This window comes from Bos mutus, chromosome 12 (assembly GCF_027580195.1).
Source record: "Bos mutus isolate GX-2022 chromosome 12, NWIPB_WYAK_1.1, whole genome shotgun sequence".
Taxonomy (NCBI): Eukaryota; Metazoa; Chordata; class Mammalia; order Artiodactyla; family Bovidae; genus Bos; species Bos mutus.
Window position 1 is genome coordinate 11,989,083 of NC_091628.1, and position 19,598 is coordinate 12,008,680.

The 19,598-nt window shown below is 41.6% G+C and overlaps 1 protein-coding gene across 1 annotated transcript in view; it reads right to left on the reverse strand.

Moving 5' to 3' along the window:
* Positions 1-19,598, reverse strand: part of VWA8 (von Willebrand factor A domain containing 8) — a 384,198-nt gene that overhangs the window by 350,848 nt on the left and 13,752 nt on the right. Inside the window, exon 2 of the mRNA XM_070380245.1 lies at positions 13,579-13,656. Within this exon, the coding sequence (XP_070236346.1) occupies positions 13,579-13,656 (78 nt within the window). The remainder of the gene's footprint in view (positions 1-13,578; positions 13,657-19,598) is intronic.

Consider the following 19,598-nt stretch of genomic DNA (forward strand, 5'->3'; position numbering starts at 1 on the left):
CATTTTCATCAAGAGGCTCTTTAGTTCCTCTTCACTTTCGGCCATAAGGGTGGTATCATCTGCATATCTGAGATTATTGATATTTCTCCCAGCAATCTTGATTCTAGCTTGTGATTCATCCAGCCCAACATGTTACATGAAGTACTCTACATATAAGTTAAATAAACAGGATGACAATATACAGCCTTAATGCACTTCTTTCCCCATTTGGAACCAGTCTGTTGTTCCACGTCCAGGTCTAACTGTTGCTTCCTGACCTGCATATAGGTTTCTCAAGAGGCAGGTCAGGTGGTCTGGGATTCCCATCTCTTTCAGAATTTTCCACAGTTTATTGTGATCCACACAGTCAAAGGCTTTGGCGTAGTCAATAAAGCAGAAATACCATTACCATGCATGCATGCATGGTGGTGCACGCATTACCACCTCACAACGAGAGAAGTCAAAAGAACCAAGGGCATGTTCATTTACTAAACTGTGACATTTCTACTGTGTATCACTCTGTACTAGGATATAGTGGACACCAGGGTGAAAAAGGGGAGGCAACGGACATACATAATACAACGTGCTTAGAACCAAAGTCTTCATTATTTACCCTATGAGCTACATCATAGGGTAAAAGTTAGTTATGAAGGATCTTCTATATACTTAGCACCAAGACACAAAGATAAATACAGTAAGATCCTTCTAAGGCATCAGAGGAAACAAAGGCATATATAGAGAGCCTCAGTTTATATAAGGCACTCATCTATACAGTGGGCTGAAGGCTCTGACCCAATAAAGACAGCTGTAATCCAAATTAAATGAGAAGTGTAATACCATCCAGTGTACCACTGAGCACAGAGAAGGGGTTCAGTTTTTCTTAAAATTGGAAAAATATATCAATACACATCAAATAAATCAGAGCATATACATATACAATAAGTACTGAGCTGCACTTTCTTTAAGATTTGTTTATATGGACCATATTTAAAGTTTCTATTGAATTTGTTACAATATTGCTTCTTTTTTTTTGATGTTTTGGGTTTTCTGCTCTACAAGGCACTTTGACTCTCAGCTCCCCCTGACCAGGGATCAAACGTAGACCCCCTGCACCAGAGGCAAAATTTTAACCATGGGATCGCTAGGTAAGTCCCTCAAGCTGTACAAATTTGTGTGTAAAGGTGTTAGAGTAAGACTAATTATGCACATTTTCTTGTATTTGCATAGAGACACACAAGAAGAGGAGGAAACACTTCCCAACTCATTCCATGAGACTAGCATTACCCGAATACCAAAATCTGACAAAGACCGATTGATAAAATCCACCACAGTTATGGACTGAATATTTGTGTGCCTCCGAAATTCATATGTTGGAATCTTAACCGCCAGTTAAGGCAATGGCATCCCACTCCAGTACTCCTGCCTGGAAAATCCCATGGACACAGGAGCCTGGCAGGCTGAAGTCCATAGGGTCGCTAAGAGTCGGACACGACTGATCAACTTCACTTTCATTTTTCACTTTCAAGCATTGGAGATGGAAATGGCAACCCACTCCAGTGTTCTTGCCTGGAGAATCACAGGGACAGGGGAGCCTGGTGGGCTGCCGTCTATGGGGTCACACAGAGTCAGACACGACTGAAGTGACTTAGCAGCAGTAGCAGCAGCATGAAATCTTAACAGGGAAATTTGGCCTTGGAGTACAAAATGAAGCAGGCCAAAGGCCAACAGAGTTTGCCAAGAGAATGCACTGGTCATGGCAAACACCCTTTTCCAACAGCACAAGAGAAGACTCTACACATGGACATCACCAGATGGTCAATACCGAAACCAGATTGACTGTATTCTTTGCAGCCAAAGATGGAGAAGCTCTATACAGTCAGCAAAAACAAGACTAGGAGCTGAATGGGGCTCAGATCATGAATTCCTTATTGCCAAATTCAAATTTGAATTGAAGAAAGTAGGGAAAACCACTAGACCATTCAGTTCAGTTCAGTTCAGTCGCTCAGTAGTGTCTGACTCTTTGTGACCCCATGAATCGCAGCACGCCAGGCCTCCCTGTCCATCACCATCTCCCGGAGTTCACTCAAACTCATGTCCATCGAGTTGGTGTTCCCATCCAACCTAGATAGCATATTGAAAAGCAGAGACATTACTTTGCCAACAAAGGTCCGTCTAGTCAACACTATGGTTTTTCCAGTGGTCACGTATGGATGCAAGAGTTGGACTGTGAAGAAAGCTGAGCGCCGAAGAATTGATGCTTTTCAACTGTGGTGTTGGAGAAGACTCTTGAGAGTCCCTTGGACTGCAAGGAGATCCAACCAGTCCATTCTAGAGGAGATCAGCCCTGAGTGTTCTTTGGAAGGTGTTCTTTGGAATGATGCTGAAGCTGAAACTCCAGTACTTTGGCCACCTCATGCGAAGAGTTGACTCATTGGAAAAGACCTTGATGCTGGGAGGGATTGGGGGCAGGAGGAGAAGGGGACGACAGAGGATGAGACCATTCAGGTATGACCTAAATCAAATCCCTTATGATTATACAGTGGAAGTGACAAATAGATTTAAGGGATTAGATCTGATAGAGTGCCTGAAGAACTATGGATGGAGGTTTGTGACACTGTACAGGAGGCAGTGATCAAGATAATCCCCAAGAAAAAGAAATGCAAAAAAGCAAAATGGCTGTCTGATACATGGCTTACAAATAGCTGAGAAGAGAAGAGAAGCTAAAGGCAAAGAAGAAAAGCAACGATATACCCATTTGAATGGGGAGTTACAAAGAATAGTAGGGAGATAAGAAAGGCCTCCTCAGTGATCAGTGCAAAGAAATAGAGGAAAACAAAAGAATGGGAAAGACTAGAGATCTCTTCAAGTAAATCAAGGGAATATTTCATGCATAGATGGGCTCAATAAAGGACAGAAATGGTATGGACCTAACAGAAGCAGAAGATATTAAGAAGAGGTGGCAAGAATACACAGAAGAGCTATATAAAAAAGATCTTCATGACCCAGATAACCACGATGGTGTAATCACCCACCTAGAGCCAGACATCCTGGAATGCGAAGTCAGGTGGGCCTTAGGAAGCATCACTACGAACAAAGTTAGTGGAGGTGAAGGAATTCCAGTTATTTCTTTTTTTTTTTTTAATTAATTTTAGGGAACCCACCACTGCCTCCGGCTCATTCTCCGCTGGGGCCTCGGCCTGGAGAAGCCGCTGCCCAGCAGCCGGGACCCCGGCCCCACAGGGTTCCAGTTCCAGCTCCATCGTGGCGGCTCCCGAGCAGCGGTCTCGCTACCCCTCGGCTTCTCAGCGGAGCCTCGGGAACTCGGCACCCTGCCCGGGCCTCGTGCCTCCAGAGCCTGCGGTCCCCGCTGGCGCCACCTCCCCGGGGGTGGCCCTAGTCCGGGCGGAGGAGTCGAGCTTTGGGACGCGCCGGCCGTCGCAGGCTGCGGCCGCACGGCCTCCCTCACGCAGGCCCCAGTTATTTCAAATCCTAAAAAATGATGCTGTGAAAGTGCTGTACTCAATATGTCAGCAAATTTGGAAAACTCAGCAGTGGCCACAGGGCTGGAACAGGTCAGTTTTCACTCCAATCCCTAAGAAAGGCAATGCCAAAGAATGTTCAAACTACCACACAATTACACTCATCTCACATGCTAGCAAAGTAATGCTCAAAATGCTCCAAGCCAGGCTTCAACAGTACACGAACCGTGAACTTCCAGATGTTCAAGCTGGAATTAGAAAAGGCAGAGGAACCAGAGATCAAATTGCTAACATCTGCTGAATCATCGAAAAAGCAAGAGAGTTCCAGAAAAACATCTACTTCTGCTTCATTAACTACACCAAAGCCTTTGTCTGTGTGGATCACAACAAACTGTGGAAAATTCTTAAAGAGATGGGAATACCAGACCACTTTACCTGCCTCCTGAGAAATCTGTACGCAGGTCAAGAAGCAACAGTTAGAACTAGACATGGAAAAACAGACTGGTTCCAAATCGTGAAAGGAGTATGTAAAAGCTGTATACTGTCACCTTGCTTATTTAACTTATAAACAGAGTACATCATGCGAAATTCTGGGCTGGATGAAGCACAAGCTGGAATCACGATTGCCCGGATAAATATCAATAACATCAGATACAGAAAGTGAAGAGGAACTAAAGACCCTCTTGATGAAAGTGAAAGAGGAGAGTGAAAAAGTTGGCTTAAAACTCAACATTAAAAAAACGAAGATCATAGTATCTGTTCCTATCACTTCACAGCAAATAAATGGGGAAACAATGGAAAGAGTGACAGACTTTATTTTGGGGGGTCTCCAAAATCACTGCATATGGTGACTGTAGCCATGAAATTAAAAGACGCTTGCTTGCTCCTTGGAAGAAAAGCTATGACCAACCTAGTCAGCACAGTAAAAAGCAGAGACATTACTTTACCAACAAAGGTCTATCTAGTCAAAGCTATGGTTTTTACAGTAGTCATGTATGGATGTGAGAATTGGACTCTAAAGAAAGCTGAACACCGAAGAATTGATGCTTTTGAACTGTCGTGTTGGAGAAGACTCTTGAGAGTCCCTTGGACTGCAAGGAGATCGAACCAGTCCATCCTAAAGGAAATCAGTCCTGAATATTCATTGGAAGGACTGATGCTGAAGCTGAAACTCCAATACTGTGGCCACCTTATGCGAAGAACTGACTCATTTGAAAAGACCCTGATGCTGGGAAGGATTGAGAGCAGGAGGAGAAGGGGATGGCAGAGGATGAGATGGTTGGATGGCATCACTGATTATCAATGGACATGAGTTTGAGCAAACTCCGGGAGTTGGTGATGGACAGGGAGGCCTGGCATGGTGCAGTCCATGGAGTCACAAAGAGTTAGACACAACTGAGTGACTGATCTGAACTGAACTGAACTAACTGCCAGTATGAGAGTATTAGAGGTGGGGACTTTGGCAGGCCATTTGGTCATGAAGGTGGAGCCCTCATAAATGTGATTAGTCTTCTTCTAAAAAAAGATGTAAGAGCCTGCTCTGTATCTCCACTCTCTCTGCCATGTCAAGAAGTCAGTAGGAGGCATCCTCATAGAACCTAACCATACTGGCACCCTGACCTCAGACTTTCAGCCTCCAGTTAGAATTTCATTCCCAGGTATTTGCCCCAGGAAAAAGAAAACATTATGTTCACACAGAGTTGTTGTTGTTCAGTCGCTCAGTTGTGTCCGACTCTTTGCAACCCCATGGACTGCAGCAAGCCAGGCTTCCCTGTCCTTCGTCATCTCCCGGAGCTTGCTCAAACTCACGTCCATTGAGCTGGTGATGCCTCCCAACCATTGTGTCCTCTGTCGTCCCCTTCTCCCCCTGCCTTCAATCTTTCCCAACATAAATGTTCATAGCAGCTTTATTTTAAGAGCCTCAGAATGGTAACAATGACATGATATCCATCAACAGATGAATGGATAAACAAATTGTAATTATTTCATATAATGGAATACTACTTGGCAATAAAAAGGAACAGACTAACATGGAAGAATCTCAAAATAATTATGCTGAGTGGTAGAAGCTAGACAAAACCAGAATATACGCTGTATTATTACATTTATATAAAATTCTAAAATATCAAACTAAATCTACAGAGTTGATGAGAAATTCCCAGAAAATGGAGGAACCAGGGGACATTATATGTTCATGCTAAGTTGCTTCAGTTGTGTCTGACTCTTTGCAACCTATGGCCCCGCCAGGCTCCTCTGCCCATAGGATTCTCCATGTAAGAGAACTAGAGTGGGTTACCATGCCCTCCTCTATGGGATCTTCCTGACCTAGCTATGAACCCACATCCCTGACATCTCCTGCATTGCCAGGTGGGTTCTTTACCACTAGCACCACCAACAGTATTTATAATTAGGCTTATGGATGATTTGAATTTTTTTTTTTTTAGTGTTTTCCAAGTTTTGTGTATTGATGTTTTATTTTTGTAATAGGAACAAAAAATTATATTTCTTTTGAAAAACCATACTGCAAACTAATCAGAGCCATACTGAAGAAGAGAACTGTGATAGACAAGAGGAAGCAGCAATAGGATGGCCAACATACATTAGAATATTCTGACTAATCAACAGGTCACAATTTAATACCTTAAATTCAATTTGCAATTCAACCTCTTGAAACGCTTATCTATAAGGTGTTGTTAAATTGTGATAATTTACAAAGGACATCTTTGGTCTTAATGTAACTAGTCATATTCAAAACAAGACAACCACCAAAAGCATAAAATGAGATTAAGGAATGACCATTGGTTATGAACGCAACTCCGAAGAACCAAGAATTTTTAGGTCCTGTCAAATGAGTCAAATTCTTTAAACGTAAAGCATAAAGTTTATATTTTTATGAGTCAGATCACAGAAAAAGCAGCTATGATAGATGTATTCTCCAACTTAATAAAGCTTCACTTTAAACATGAGGGTTTATTAGCTTTTTAAAAATAAAATCTAATATATGCTTATTGTAACAAAGAAAAAAAATCTAAAAATGTAAAAGAAATATTAAATGACACCTTCCATTTCCACCCCACTCCCAACCCAATGCCACAGGAAAAAAAAATCAAAGAGCCTGGACTGTGGCCTTCCACACTTTTCTTTTTACACAGGAAAACATGTAATACACCTGAAAAGAGTATTTCAAGTTTTTTTTTTTTAAATACTTGAACAAAAATTGTATTAAACTTTATGTACTATTCTGAAGGCTTCAATTTTTGCTTAACAGTATCACATGGATACCCTCTAGGTTCCCAAAAATAAATCTAATTTATTCTTTTTTAATAGCTGTGAAAACTTCCATAAAATGTCTATATAATAATTTATCAATCATTCCTCTATTGATATAGTCAGATTGCTTTTAGTTTTGTCACTATCAAAAACAATAAAACGCTGCTATGTATGTTGTGTACAAACATCCTTTTTATGTGCTGATTTTTCCCTTGGTGAATAGAACCTAATAGAGAAACTGTTACATGAAGAAGACATTTTATTTTAATAGCAACTACCATATTACATTCCAAAGAAGTCAAATGAACTCACACTTTCATAGCGATATATGAAATGCCATTTCCCTGCAACCCTGTAGGTACTGGACATTATAATACTTTTCAGTTTGGGCCCAAATGATGCGTGAATATTACTATCTTATTGTATAATTTACATCTCTCTAACTATTAAGCAGCACTAGAACATATGTACATACACACTTACTGGCCATCTGAATTTCCTGTCCGATAGTGAGCTGCTTTAAATCCTTTGACTATTTTCTATGGGATCATATGATGTGTCTCATCATTATATATTTATATATTAAGGGTATTAAGCTTCTATCTATCATATATAATATATTTACATTAAAAACATAATCTTTAAGTTAGGTATTTACTACTTGAATTCATTTAAACAATGTCATTAATGGCAACTAAACTGCCATGTAGATCCAAAGAAGCCTATTTAACATATTACCCAGCTCTTGTACATCTGCAATGAGAGCTGCAGAAAGCAAAAAAACCCGTCATTAGCTAGAAAATAAAAAACAATAAAACACATCAAAAAAAGTTAAGTCATCCATCGGTATGGTACTTGGGACAAAGAAGATTAGAGAAAAATTCAGTTCAGTTCAGTCGCTCAGTCGTGTCCGACTCTTTGCGATCCCATGAATCGCAGCACGCCAGGCCTCCCTGTCCATCACCAACTCCCGGAGTTCACTCAGACTCACGTCCATCAAGTCAGTGATGCCATCCAGCCATCTCATCCTCAGTCGTTCCCTTCTCCTCCTGCCCCCAATCCCTCCCAGCATCAGAGTCTTTTCTAATGAGTCAACTCTTTGCATGAGGTGGCCAAAGTACTGGAGTTTCAGCTTTAGCATCATTCATTCCAAAGAAATCCCAGGGCTGATCTCCTTCAGAATGGACTGGTTGGATCTCCTTGCAGTCCAAGGGACTCTCAAGAGTCTTCTCCAACACCACAGTTCAAAAGCATCAATTCTTGAGCGCTCAGAGACTCTAGAGGAGACTTCAGGGCATGTTTAAGAGCTTTAAAAGTTGAGGGGGCTCATCCTTTTGAGAGTGCTATTCTTAAAAATGTATCTAAAGAAATCTCAAACGAAATCCTTTTCCCAAAGTAAATTCTCATATAACGAGAAGCAATTAGGACAATAGTAAAAATAAGGCAAATCATAAGGATTGGAGGCTTAGGTTCTCAGACTGTTTCTCAAGCACTGATTACTAAGTCAGGGAATCTTAGGTAACACTTCCCTGGAGGCTTTCGTGTAACCTCTGTCACTAAGTCATTAAAACTGACAAGTAGCTGCAACTATCTATCCTGACACAAAGGTGACATAGGTTCCCCATGCTATTCTGTAACACTGGTGAATCTCTCAAACCGCTTAAAATTACTTGCAAACTAAAGACAAAGGTTTCCCCACATAGACACTAAAAAATCTTATCCTGTTAATGAGGCCCAAACTCACCATTTTAAAAGCACAATATTGTAATTCTTGCAGTAAATCTTTATGGGCCTAATTGCTTAGATAAGAGTTCAGTGTGTCCAGTAAACCTCAACTGACCTCACATATAATTGGTTCACTGACTGCAACAAGATTATGTAAGGAAGCAGAAATATAACTGAGGTCAGGTTTAAAGTTATCTATTGAAAACCTGCTACCCTGGAGCACTACTTCATAAGTCAAATCCTGGAAGAAATACTAGCTTTGATACAATATAGTTTAACTTCAAGCACAAATACATGAAGAAACCCCTTTTCAGCAGTGGCCAATTTCAGCTAAGCCTTGAGATTTGGTTTTTATACAGAAAGGCCAGAAAGGCTTCAATTATCCACTTTAACACTTGCAGGTGAGAGACTAGGGACTAAGATGACAAGTGGAAGTTATAATGGTCAAGGCAGGAGGTGACAAGACCTAGATAATAAAAAAAACTAAAGAACAGTCCAACTGCTGTCTATTATGTGCCAGGCACTGGGCCAGATACTGGAGCTAAAAAGATGTATTGCTGTGTCCAGTGCTATGAAAGCAGACAACAGTTCAAATGAGAAGCTGACAATGACTACAAAATATTAAGCACTCATTACCTCAATCAAATGGTCAACGAATTAAGAAATTTCATTTTGACATTATTGCTTTTGTGTGGTTTTTAACTGAATTTTAGACTTCTACTTAAGAATATCTCCAGACTATAGTTTCTCCCAATTAGCAGTATTTCTACCATTCCATTAAATAGATGTTAAATAATAATATCAGGGATCATAGTTCAATACTGTGACTTTTATTTCATTACTAGAATACAACAGTGATTTTCAATGCTCTGAAAAATAATGTTAAGATAGTTGATACCATGCTTCAACTATTTCAATATTTTTCAACAATCCTTCACACTTCTAAATTCCAAAAGAGTTTTCTAGCATCCCAGGACTTACTCTAAAGAAAGCAGCCAGAGACACCATGGCAGACTAAAAGGAAAATCAAACAGAAGTATGGAAATCTGGGTTTTGCTACTAATTAATTAGTCTTCTTACCTCTTCCAGGTCCTACTTTCCTGGCTGTGAAATGAATTCCAGAGAGGACAATAATTGCTAAAGTTCCTCTCCTGAACAAGTCTATCATTTTATGTTTCATTTCAAAATACTGAATATCCAAAAGGCAAAAAGCTAAAATGAAGCATAGATACAAGAAGGAAAGGGACACTTTTTGGTACCTTTAGTACCTTTTGGTACTTCAATGAAGCACCAAACCTCATCAAAACATCCTCTCCAAAGTACTTTAACATATTTTTAAAAATAAGTCCAGAGGAGAAAAAAAATCCATCAAAGTCCTCTCATAATCAAAACCCATAATGACTTATCAGTCATGTTATAGCAAGAATGAAGCCAAAGAACTATAATTTTCCCATTCTGGAAATAGTCCTTGAGAGAGGAAGAAAAACTTCAAAGAATACAATATGTGAACATAATACAGTAAATAGATGCATAAAAACATGTTATATTATACAATACAATATATCTATCTAAATATGTAGCAACCACAAAATGCCTATGTGAATGCATGAGAGTGTGGTCAAATTAGCTTGGCCACTTTTCCTATTTCAAGACAGCCAAACTCCCAACCATCTTTTTTGTATAAATGGCACAGTTTCTCATAAGACTAATAGAGCGATGTAGCAATTTACTACCAGGTAAAACATATGCTTGATATATGGTCAGCTTGATATATGGGAGAAACAATGATGAATGGGTAGCAGGCATAGACCACCCGATTGCTTACAGTATAAACTCTCCTCTGATAAATTTCAAAGGGTAAGCTACTAGTAACAAAACACAAAAGAAATGAAAACTTTTGATTACATAAGAGATGCATACAAACAATAATAAAAATTGAAAGTATGTAAGCCAGAAAATGTGGAGGGCTTTTCTTTGTTTTTCTGGGGGATTTTGGTGACAATTTATGGGAGTTTTGCTATATTTAGAAACAGATACCTTTTACACTTTGGGACTTGGTCTCAGCCAGCCCTTCAGTTATTTGTAAAATATGAGAATACTTTCAAAGAATAGGCTTCTAAGTTTTAAAAACTGATATTATTGCTAGGATCCCTTGAGTTCCTGAAGCTGATACAGATGACCTTATTAATTCTCTCAAATAAGAAGATCCTCAAAATGGATAAGTACTTTGATTACAACAGAGTACGTCAGCAGACCCCAGACAGGGGACTGTGGCATCTTAGTTGTTAAAAGAAGAAAAGGCGGAACTTCCCTGGGGGTACAATGGATAAGAATCCACCTGTCAACACAGGGGACACAGGTTCAACCCCTGGTCCGGGAAGATCCCACTGCCGCGGAGCAACTGAGCCCGGGCGCCACAGTCACTACTGAGTCCGTGCTCGAGAGCCTGCCAGCCGTAGCTACCGAGCCCACGTGCTGCAACGACCGAAGCCTGCGCGCCTAGAGCCGATGCTCCGCAACAAGAGAAGCCACTGCAACGAGAAGCCTGTGCAAAGGGACTTCCCTAGTGGTCCAGGGGTTAAGAATTTGCCTTTCAATGCAGAGGACGCGGATTCAAACCCTGGTCGGGAACAAGATCCCACTTGCTGCGGGGCTACTAAGTCCAAGAGCCGCAGCTAGAGAGAAGCCCACGTGGTACAACTAACACCCAACGCAGCCAAGTAAATAAATAAATGTTTTTTTAATTGTGCAGCAAGACTTTTAACATACAAAGATATAATTTGTATGACAATAACAATACAAAAGAAGTAGAAGGGAACAGCTATATTGGAGCAAAGTTTTTATATACTATTGAAATTAAGTTAGTATTAATCTGAACAGGTTTGTTTTAAGTTAAACTGCTAATTTTAATCCCTAGAGTTACCACTAGGGTACTATTTTTTGAGGAAAATAACTCAAAAAAATATATATATATATACAGTAAAGGAAAAGCACAACAGAGTGGAGGGGACGGAGCGCAGAGCCTTTTAGGAGGCAGAGTCAAGGGAACTGTGTATTGGATGAAAGTGAGATCTTCTCCCTTAAGAAGCACATGGTCTACTGAAAGAATCTGAAGAGTGAACAAAAAATTATATTGTGCCCAATGACTGGAACATAGACTAGGGGAAGGACAGTCACAGGAAATAAGGCTAAAACTGGATCATAAAACGTAAAGGCCTTTGTTCCTAAGGAGCCCGTTTAAGGGATTTTGAGAAGAGAATTGACATGATTTTGAGCAAAGAAATGATGGTAGGTCATTAGAGAAATGCAAATCAAAACAATAATAAAATACCATTTCATACTCATGAAAATGGCTACCCTAAAAAAGACAATAACAAGTATTGGTGAAGATACGAAGAAACTAGAATCCTCATACATTGCTGGTGGGAAGGTAAAATGGTACCACCTCTTTGGAAAAAGTTTGATAATTCCTGAAAATGTTAAACATAGAGTTATCGTATCACCTAGTAATTCTACTCCTAGGTATATACCCAGAGAAGGCAATGGCACCCCACTCCAGTACTCTTGCCTGGAAAATCCCACGGGCAGAGGAGCCTGGTAGGCTGCAGTCCATGGGGTCACAAAGAGTCGGACACGACTGAGCGACTTCACTTTCACTTTCATGCACTGGAGAAGAAAATGGCAACCCACTCCAGTGTTCTTGCCTGGAGAATCCCAGGGACGGGGGAGCCTGGTGGGCTGCTGTCTATGGGGTCACACAGAGTCGGACACGACTGAAGAGACTTAGCAGCAGCAGCAGCAGGAGCAGGTATATACCCAAGAAAACTGAAAACATACGTCCATACAAAACTTGTATATGAACATTCATAGCAGTATTATTCATAATATTCCCAAGCTGATGAATGAATAAAACACAGAGTGATATATCCATACAATGAAACATTATCTAGCCGTAAAAAGGAATGAAGCACTGATACATGCTACAACACGGATGCACCCTGAAAACACGAGAAGTGAAATAAGCCAAACACAAAGAATACATGTCAGATGATCCCATCTATATGAAATGTCAGAACAAGCAAATCCACAGAAACAGAAAGTGTATTAATGACTGCCAAAGGCTAGAGGGGCAGCGAGGGGAAGTGGAGGAGGAGGAAACGGGGTAACCATGAATGGATGTGAGGTTTCTTGTTGACTTAAAAAATGTTCTCAACTTACATAGGGGCATGGTCGCACAATTTTGGAAATATTCTAAAACCACTGAGTGGCACACTTTAAAAAGGTAAATTTTGTGGTTTATTAACTACATTTCAATAAAGCTGTTATAAAACAAAAACCATGATGAGTTACCATTTCATACCTAGTAGAATGAGTAAAACCAAAAAGACTAGAAATACCAGTGTTGGCAAGGATGGGGAACATTGCTGTTGGTCAAAGGGCAAAACAGTCCAACTGCTTTGGAGAACTGTGTGGCAGTGCTGAGTACAGTTAAACAGGTATCTACCCTATGACACATCAACTCCTAGTTATTTGTTTAAGATAAGTGAAAACTTGTGACCACAAGCCCTGTACAGAAATGTTCACAGTACCTCATTCATAAGAGTCCAAAAATGGAAACCATCCAAATGTCCATCAACAGAACAAATAAATTATGATATATAATTATACAATGGAAAATTACTCAGCAATGAAAAGCAAGCTGATAGGTACAGGAATATGGATGAATCTCACAAATATTATCTTGACGGAAAGAAACCAAACACACAGAGAAACACACAGACACAAAAACTATACCTTAACTATAGGATTCTATTTACAGAAAGCTGAAGAATAGGCAAAACTAATCTGCCACAGCAGAAGCGAGAGCAATGGCTTCCAGAGCCGGGTAGAGGGAAGGGGCACAAGAGACTGTTCAGGGTGAGGAGAGCAATGTTGGTGCCCACACACATTTACAAAACTGTCAAACTAATCAAAACGAACACCTAAGATCTGTGAATCTTATTAAGTCTAAATTTTATCCCAATTCAAACAGAAATAGCAAGATGTAGACAAAGATTCTACTAAAACATTTCATGGATGAAGTGATACAAAGTGAAAAATTCATAAATAAATGATTATTTCTTACTGTAGTTTTGTGGCACAAGTTCTGGGTTCTTAGGATTTTTCAACTTGTAGGATACATCTCCAATATTAACTGTATCACCTAAAAAGAGAATACAGAAACACAATCATCATAAGAAACAAGTTAAGAAAGCAACACCCTATGCCTTTTGCAATCCTGATGCTCCTGACTACAGACAGGGATGGGTGTATCACAGATATGAGTGTCAGGCGACCACAGCCTCACCTGTCCACGTCAGGCCCTGTGATGTGAAACTGGCATCTACAGTATAAGTTACACATGCATGCGTGCTAAGTCGCTTCAGTCGTGTCCAACTCTTTGTGACGCCATGGACTGTAGCCTGCCAGGCTCTTCTGTCCATGGGATTTCCAGGCAAGAATACTAGAGTGGGTTGCCATTTCCTTCTCCAGGGGATCTTCCTGAATCAAGGATCAAACTTATTTCTCCTGAATTGGCAGGCAGATTCTTTATCACTGAGCCACAAGGAAAGCCAAAATACTGTTAAAGACTCGTGTATTTACACTATTTCATTTAATCTTGACTCTAAGTCACCCAAGGCATCTGTGAGCTATTTCATAGAATTGCTGTAACAGAAACTCCATGTCAAACTAGCTCAGTACAAGGACATTGTGGGTTTTGTTACTGCAGTTCTGTGAAGTAGCTCACAGGAACCAAAAACACAACACCATGAAGAGACCTAGGCTCTGAACTAGCCCACAGTATGCCAGGAAAGGCCACAGGATGCGCAGTCCAAGACACATCCCAGGAGCAACTCACTGAGAGACCAGCCCCAGCACCACCAGCTTCACTGTGGAACACCATGGGCAGGGGACAACTTTCTCCCCTTTTATTTTGATATGTCTCAAACCTGTAGCAGAGTTTAAAAAACACTATCTTAAGAAGCGAAAGTCATGACTCTTCATCTTTCAAGTCTTCAGAGGCATCTTCTAATAAAAAGCACACTGTCCTAAGTAAACTGTTCTTGCAGTTTTCCTAACTCCGTCATGACTCAACCTCACAGGCAGGAAAACTGAATCGACCCAGCCTACGTCATTAGTCAGAGTCTGACTGCCTGTGTACACAGAGCTGGAAGCGCGAACCACCGACTTCCAGGGTAGAGCCGGGACCCTGCCTGCAAGCATGCTGGCCAGGCAGGGACACCCTCCCCACCCCAGCATGGACAGCCTCCCCCAACCACCAGCCCCCACCCCCGTAACGCCCCCCAACTGCCGCTTCTCTCTCTCTTTCCCTCTCCCCTCTCCCTCCTCCTTGCCCCCTCACCTCCTTGCTCCTCCTCCTACCTCATTATGACTCAAGCTTTCTTTGCCTTTCCTTCTTCTGCTCTTCAACTTCTTATTGGGTGTGGAGGCCCCATTCTGGCCTCTTTTCTATCTATAATCGCTTCTTGATGAGCTCACCTGGTCTTGTGCCTTTAAGTGCAATATATTGCTTGCTCCCAAATTTATACCTGTAATCTAGACCACAGAACTCAAAGCATGGGCAACAACAGTCTCTGAGATGCCTAACAGTCACCTGCCAGTTGGCATATGCAAAACTGAACTTCTGATCTGTGCGTGCTCCACCCACAGTATCCCCCAATTCAGCTAATGGCAACTTAATGCTTCCAGTTTCTCAGACCAGAAATCTTACAGCCCGTCTTAACTGCTCTCTCCCACACCCACCAGAAAACAGTACTGACTCTGTCAGTACATGTAGTATTGGGCTTCCCTGGTGATCTAGTGGTTAAGAATCCACATGCCAATGCAGGGGACAGGGGTTCGATCCCTGGTCTCAGAAGGTGCCACACACCTCAGGGGAAATTAAGCTTAAGCACCACAGCTACTGAGCCTATGCTCTAGAGCGTGAGCTCTGCCACAAGAGAAGCCACCTCAATGAGAAGCCCACTCGCCAAAACCAGAGTAGCCCACTCTCACCACAACTAGAGAAAGCCCACGCACAGCAATGAGAACCCAGGCAGCCAAAACTTAATTAATTAATTAAAAAAAAAAAATATATATATATATGTAGTACTGCCCACTTCTCCCGCCATCCTCCACCACCACAGTGCCGACCCAAGCCAGTTAGGGGTTTACGACTTCAATCCAGTTTCTCCTTTAAACAGCGTTCTCTCACCTCCTTACACATCTCCAGTCTCAATGCTCGCACTCTACAGTTAATGCTCAACAGAGCACCCACAGTGATCACAAGAACACAGGAATGCAGTGATGCCAGTCCTCTTCTCAACCCCCATCTCTGCAATGGCCAGAAGGCTATTTCTGATCCGGCTCCCCACTTCCCTTCTCCAGTCATCTCCTACTAGCGTCCTCCTCTCTCCTACTCAGCCGCAAGGTCTCTCACTGTTCCTTCAGCATGTCAGACATGTATGCATTTTAGGCTTTTGTGCTGGATTTTCCTACTGACTGAAGTGCTTTTCCTAAATACATCCATTATCAATCACGGCCCCAGCAAGAAACTGATAGTTCATTCAAACTGAGGAGAGAATAATTAAGGAAGCATTTATGAAGGTGTGGGCAGAGTCTGGGAAAACCAACAAAGATGGAGCAGTGCCCTGGGACTAGCAAGAACAGAAAGGCATTACCGCCACCGGGCCTGCAGGCGCAAGGGCGAGCGCACGGAGTGGGGGGCGAGCGCACGGAGGGGGGGGGGGGGCGAGCGCACGGAGTGGGGGGCGAGCGCATGGAGGGGGCGAGCGCAGTCAGACGACAAACACGGCAAATCCAAGGTGGTGCCCGGCAAGGGGCGACCAGGGAGTAAACACGAAGCAAAATGACAGGTCTGAAAGGTGACAGGAGACAGCTTTAAAATCATATCTTAATACGTCTCTCTCACAAGTGATGGAAGAGGAGGGGAAAAAAAGAAGAATATAGAAGTAGAGATGATCCCTTCCTGACCTTTTGGCTAAGACCAAGTGTAGAAGCAAAGACCTGAAAACATTATAAACCACTCACCCTAAATCACCCTTATAGAACACTACACCCAACAATGGCAGAATTCTCTGTAAATACACACGCCAACAGTCACCAAACTAGATCTCTGGCTGCACCATAATGCAAGTCTTAATAAATTTCAAAGGACTGAAATCATACAAAGTATACTTTCTGATCAAAATGGAATTAAACTAGAACCTCATAACAAAAAGATAACATTTGGGAATCAAGTAACAGGCTTCCAAAAACCCCAAAGAAGAATTCACAATGGAAACTGGACTCATTAAGAAACAGTGTAGTGGGCTTCCCTGGTTGGCTCAAAGGTAAAGAATCCACCTGCCAATGAAGGAGAAACAGGTTTGCTCTCCGGTCCAGGAAGACCCCACATACCATGGAGCAACTACGCCCATGCACCACGACTACTGAGCCTGTGCTCTGGAGCCTGGGAACTGCAACTCCCGAAGCCCAAGCACCCTACAGCTTGTGCTCCGCAACAAGTGGGTCCACTGCAATGGGAAGCCCGCGCACCACAACTAGAGAGGGGCCCTGCTCACCACAACTGGAGAAAAGCTCTCACAGCGGCAAAAACGCAGCCAGCCCAACAACTAATAATGATTATTATTAACTAATAAACAAACAGGACAGTGATCAATTAGCATGCCTGCTGCGGCATAGAGGAAAACGACACTCACGGGGTGGGGGCATTTGTCCTTCCTGCCTCAAATGCCAATGTTCTTGGCTAACTGCTGTTACCATGCTACACTTTGCTGAATCATCTAATTCATACCAATGGCCCCACTTTGACCTCTGTACAATTAAAGTCTTATGTGTCTACTTTGGCTGAGATCTCTCTCCTGAGTTCCACACCTCTCAGTAGCCTTTTGGACACTTCAAAATTCCAGACACACCTCAAATTTAACATGAGAAGAACAGAACTCTATGTTCTCTGTATGTGTTGTCCAGCCATCTACAACCAGCTCTACCAGATCTACCTGAGAAAATGATGCTTTTCATCTCAGAGACGTTACTTTACTGACAAAGGTCCGTCTAGTCAAAGCTATGGTTTTTCCAGTAGTCATGTATGGATGTGAGAGCTGGACAATATAAAAGGTTGAGCACCGAAAAACTAATGCCTTCGAACTGTGATGCTAGAGAAGACTCTTGAGAGTCCCTTGGACTGCAAGGAGATCCAACCAGTCCATCCTAAAGGAAATCAGTCCTGAATATTCATTGGAAGGACTGATGCTGAAGCTGAAACTCCAATCCTTTGGCCACCTGATGTGAAGAACTGACTCATTGGCTAAGACCTTGATGCTGGGAAAGATTGAAGGCGGGAATCTCCTTCAACAGAGGATGAGATGGTTGGATGGCATCACCTACTCAATGGACATGAGTTTGAGCAAGCTCCGGGAGTTGGTGACGGACAGGGAAGCCTGGTGTGCTGCAGTCCATGGGATCGCAAAGAGTCGGACATGACTGAGCAACTAAACTGAACTGAACTGATCCATAGAAAAGCATTAAATTCCTTAACTTGGGTTATCTGTTTTTTGGTTTTTTTTTTTTTCTTTCATTAACAGTGATCTTTTGATGTGTTCTGAGTAGCTGATCTTTACTGCAAAATCTCCTACATACTCTGACTCCCCCTCATTGCCTCTTTGGAGCAGTCTCTTGAGATGCTATGTCCTGGGTTTGAAGTCCTCAGAAAGTCTGCTAAATAAGACGTAACTCTCAACTTCTAGGCTGTGCACTTTTTTTAGACAACAGTTTTGTCAACCAAGCAGGGCATACTTCTCTCCTTTGCCTAAACTCTCTGGGGATCCAGAACGCTGACAGAACAGAGGCCTCTTGTGCCCATCCACCTCTACAGAGTCCAGATGAATCTGGGTCTCTCCTGGCTCCAGGATCTCCTGTTAATGGCTGATGACTCTGAGTTTCATTTGGCAGCATCTAACAGGTACTCGCCTCTCCAGCTTAAAGATATTAGGGAGTGACCCCCCCTAATCTAAAGGTATTAGGGGAGCCCTGTTGAAAAACACTGAGACATCCCTAACTGGAAGATAGGGGAGTCTGGAATTAGCTCAGTAAAAGAAATCCAGAGGTCTGAGTTGAGAGCTTGGGGAGGAGAATGACTTGAAATATTTAAAGGATAATTGGAAACCAGCCTCCAACTAATACTCCAGCCAGATCACACTTGAAGTACCTAAATTATACTAAAAAAAGATCTTAACCTTACATGACCAAACTGGGGTGTGTGTGTGCGTGTGTGTGTGTGTGTGTGTGTGTGCGCGCGCGCGTGCATGCAGCTAGGTTAAAAATTTGGCTTGATAAAAAATATCTTTTCAGAATTCTGACCTTAAAATCTTTGTAGAGGGGACTTGCATTTCTCTTCCTGTGTCTTTGAGATGTATCAATAAATGTTCTGCCTGATCTTCTTAGGGAGTTTTGTTTGTGTATGTGTGTGTATTTTGAAAACTTGACCTCATACTAATTGGGGAAGTAAACTTTAAGAATTTTATTTAGGTGACATCCTCCCCGTTCTCTTACAGGGAAGCCTCTTACATCTTATTAGTTGGAATCACTGTTAGTATATATCTCATTAATAGCCAAATAATGAATCCTTTAGAGAAGCTTCTAAATTAGTAAGTTTTTACAGAGCTGTCATTATAAACGGCTGTTTTACTGGTATCTATAAAAATTAAATTAAAGATGGGAAAAAGGAAATATATGTAATGGCTATCCTCAGAACTTCCTTAGTTTAAAACAAGTAAGAAAAAAACAGTTTGGGAAGTTTTATTTGTGGTCTTTGCTTCCCCTCAATGGGTCTTACAGATGCTAATAAAAACATGAGAATAATTAATGTTAACAGGAAAAAAAACTGTAAGGAAAGTCTGGATACTTTTTCCAACCAGGTAGAAATCTTAAAAAGACTTATTCCAAATAGTTAAAGAAATCTTTAAATGGTTATTCAAAATGCAATAAATAAAATGGACACTTATGGGATTAAAACACAAGGTTTTGATATTACACTACCTAAGGTTAAGTGGACCGGAAGGGACCCCCATGTGGTCCCCAACA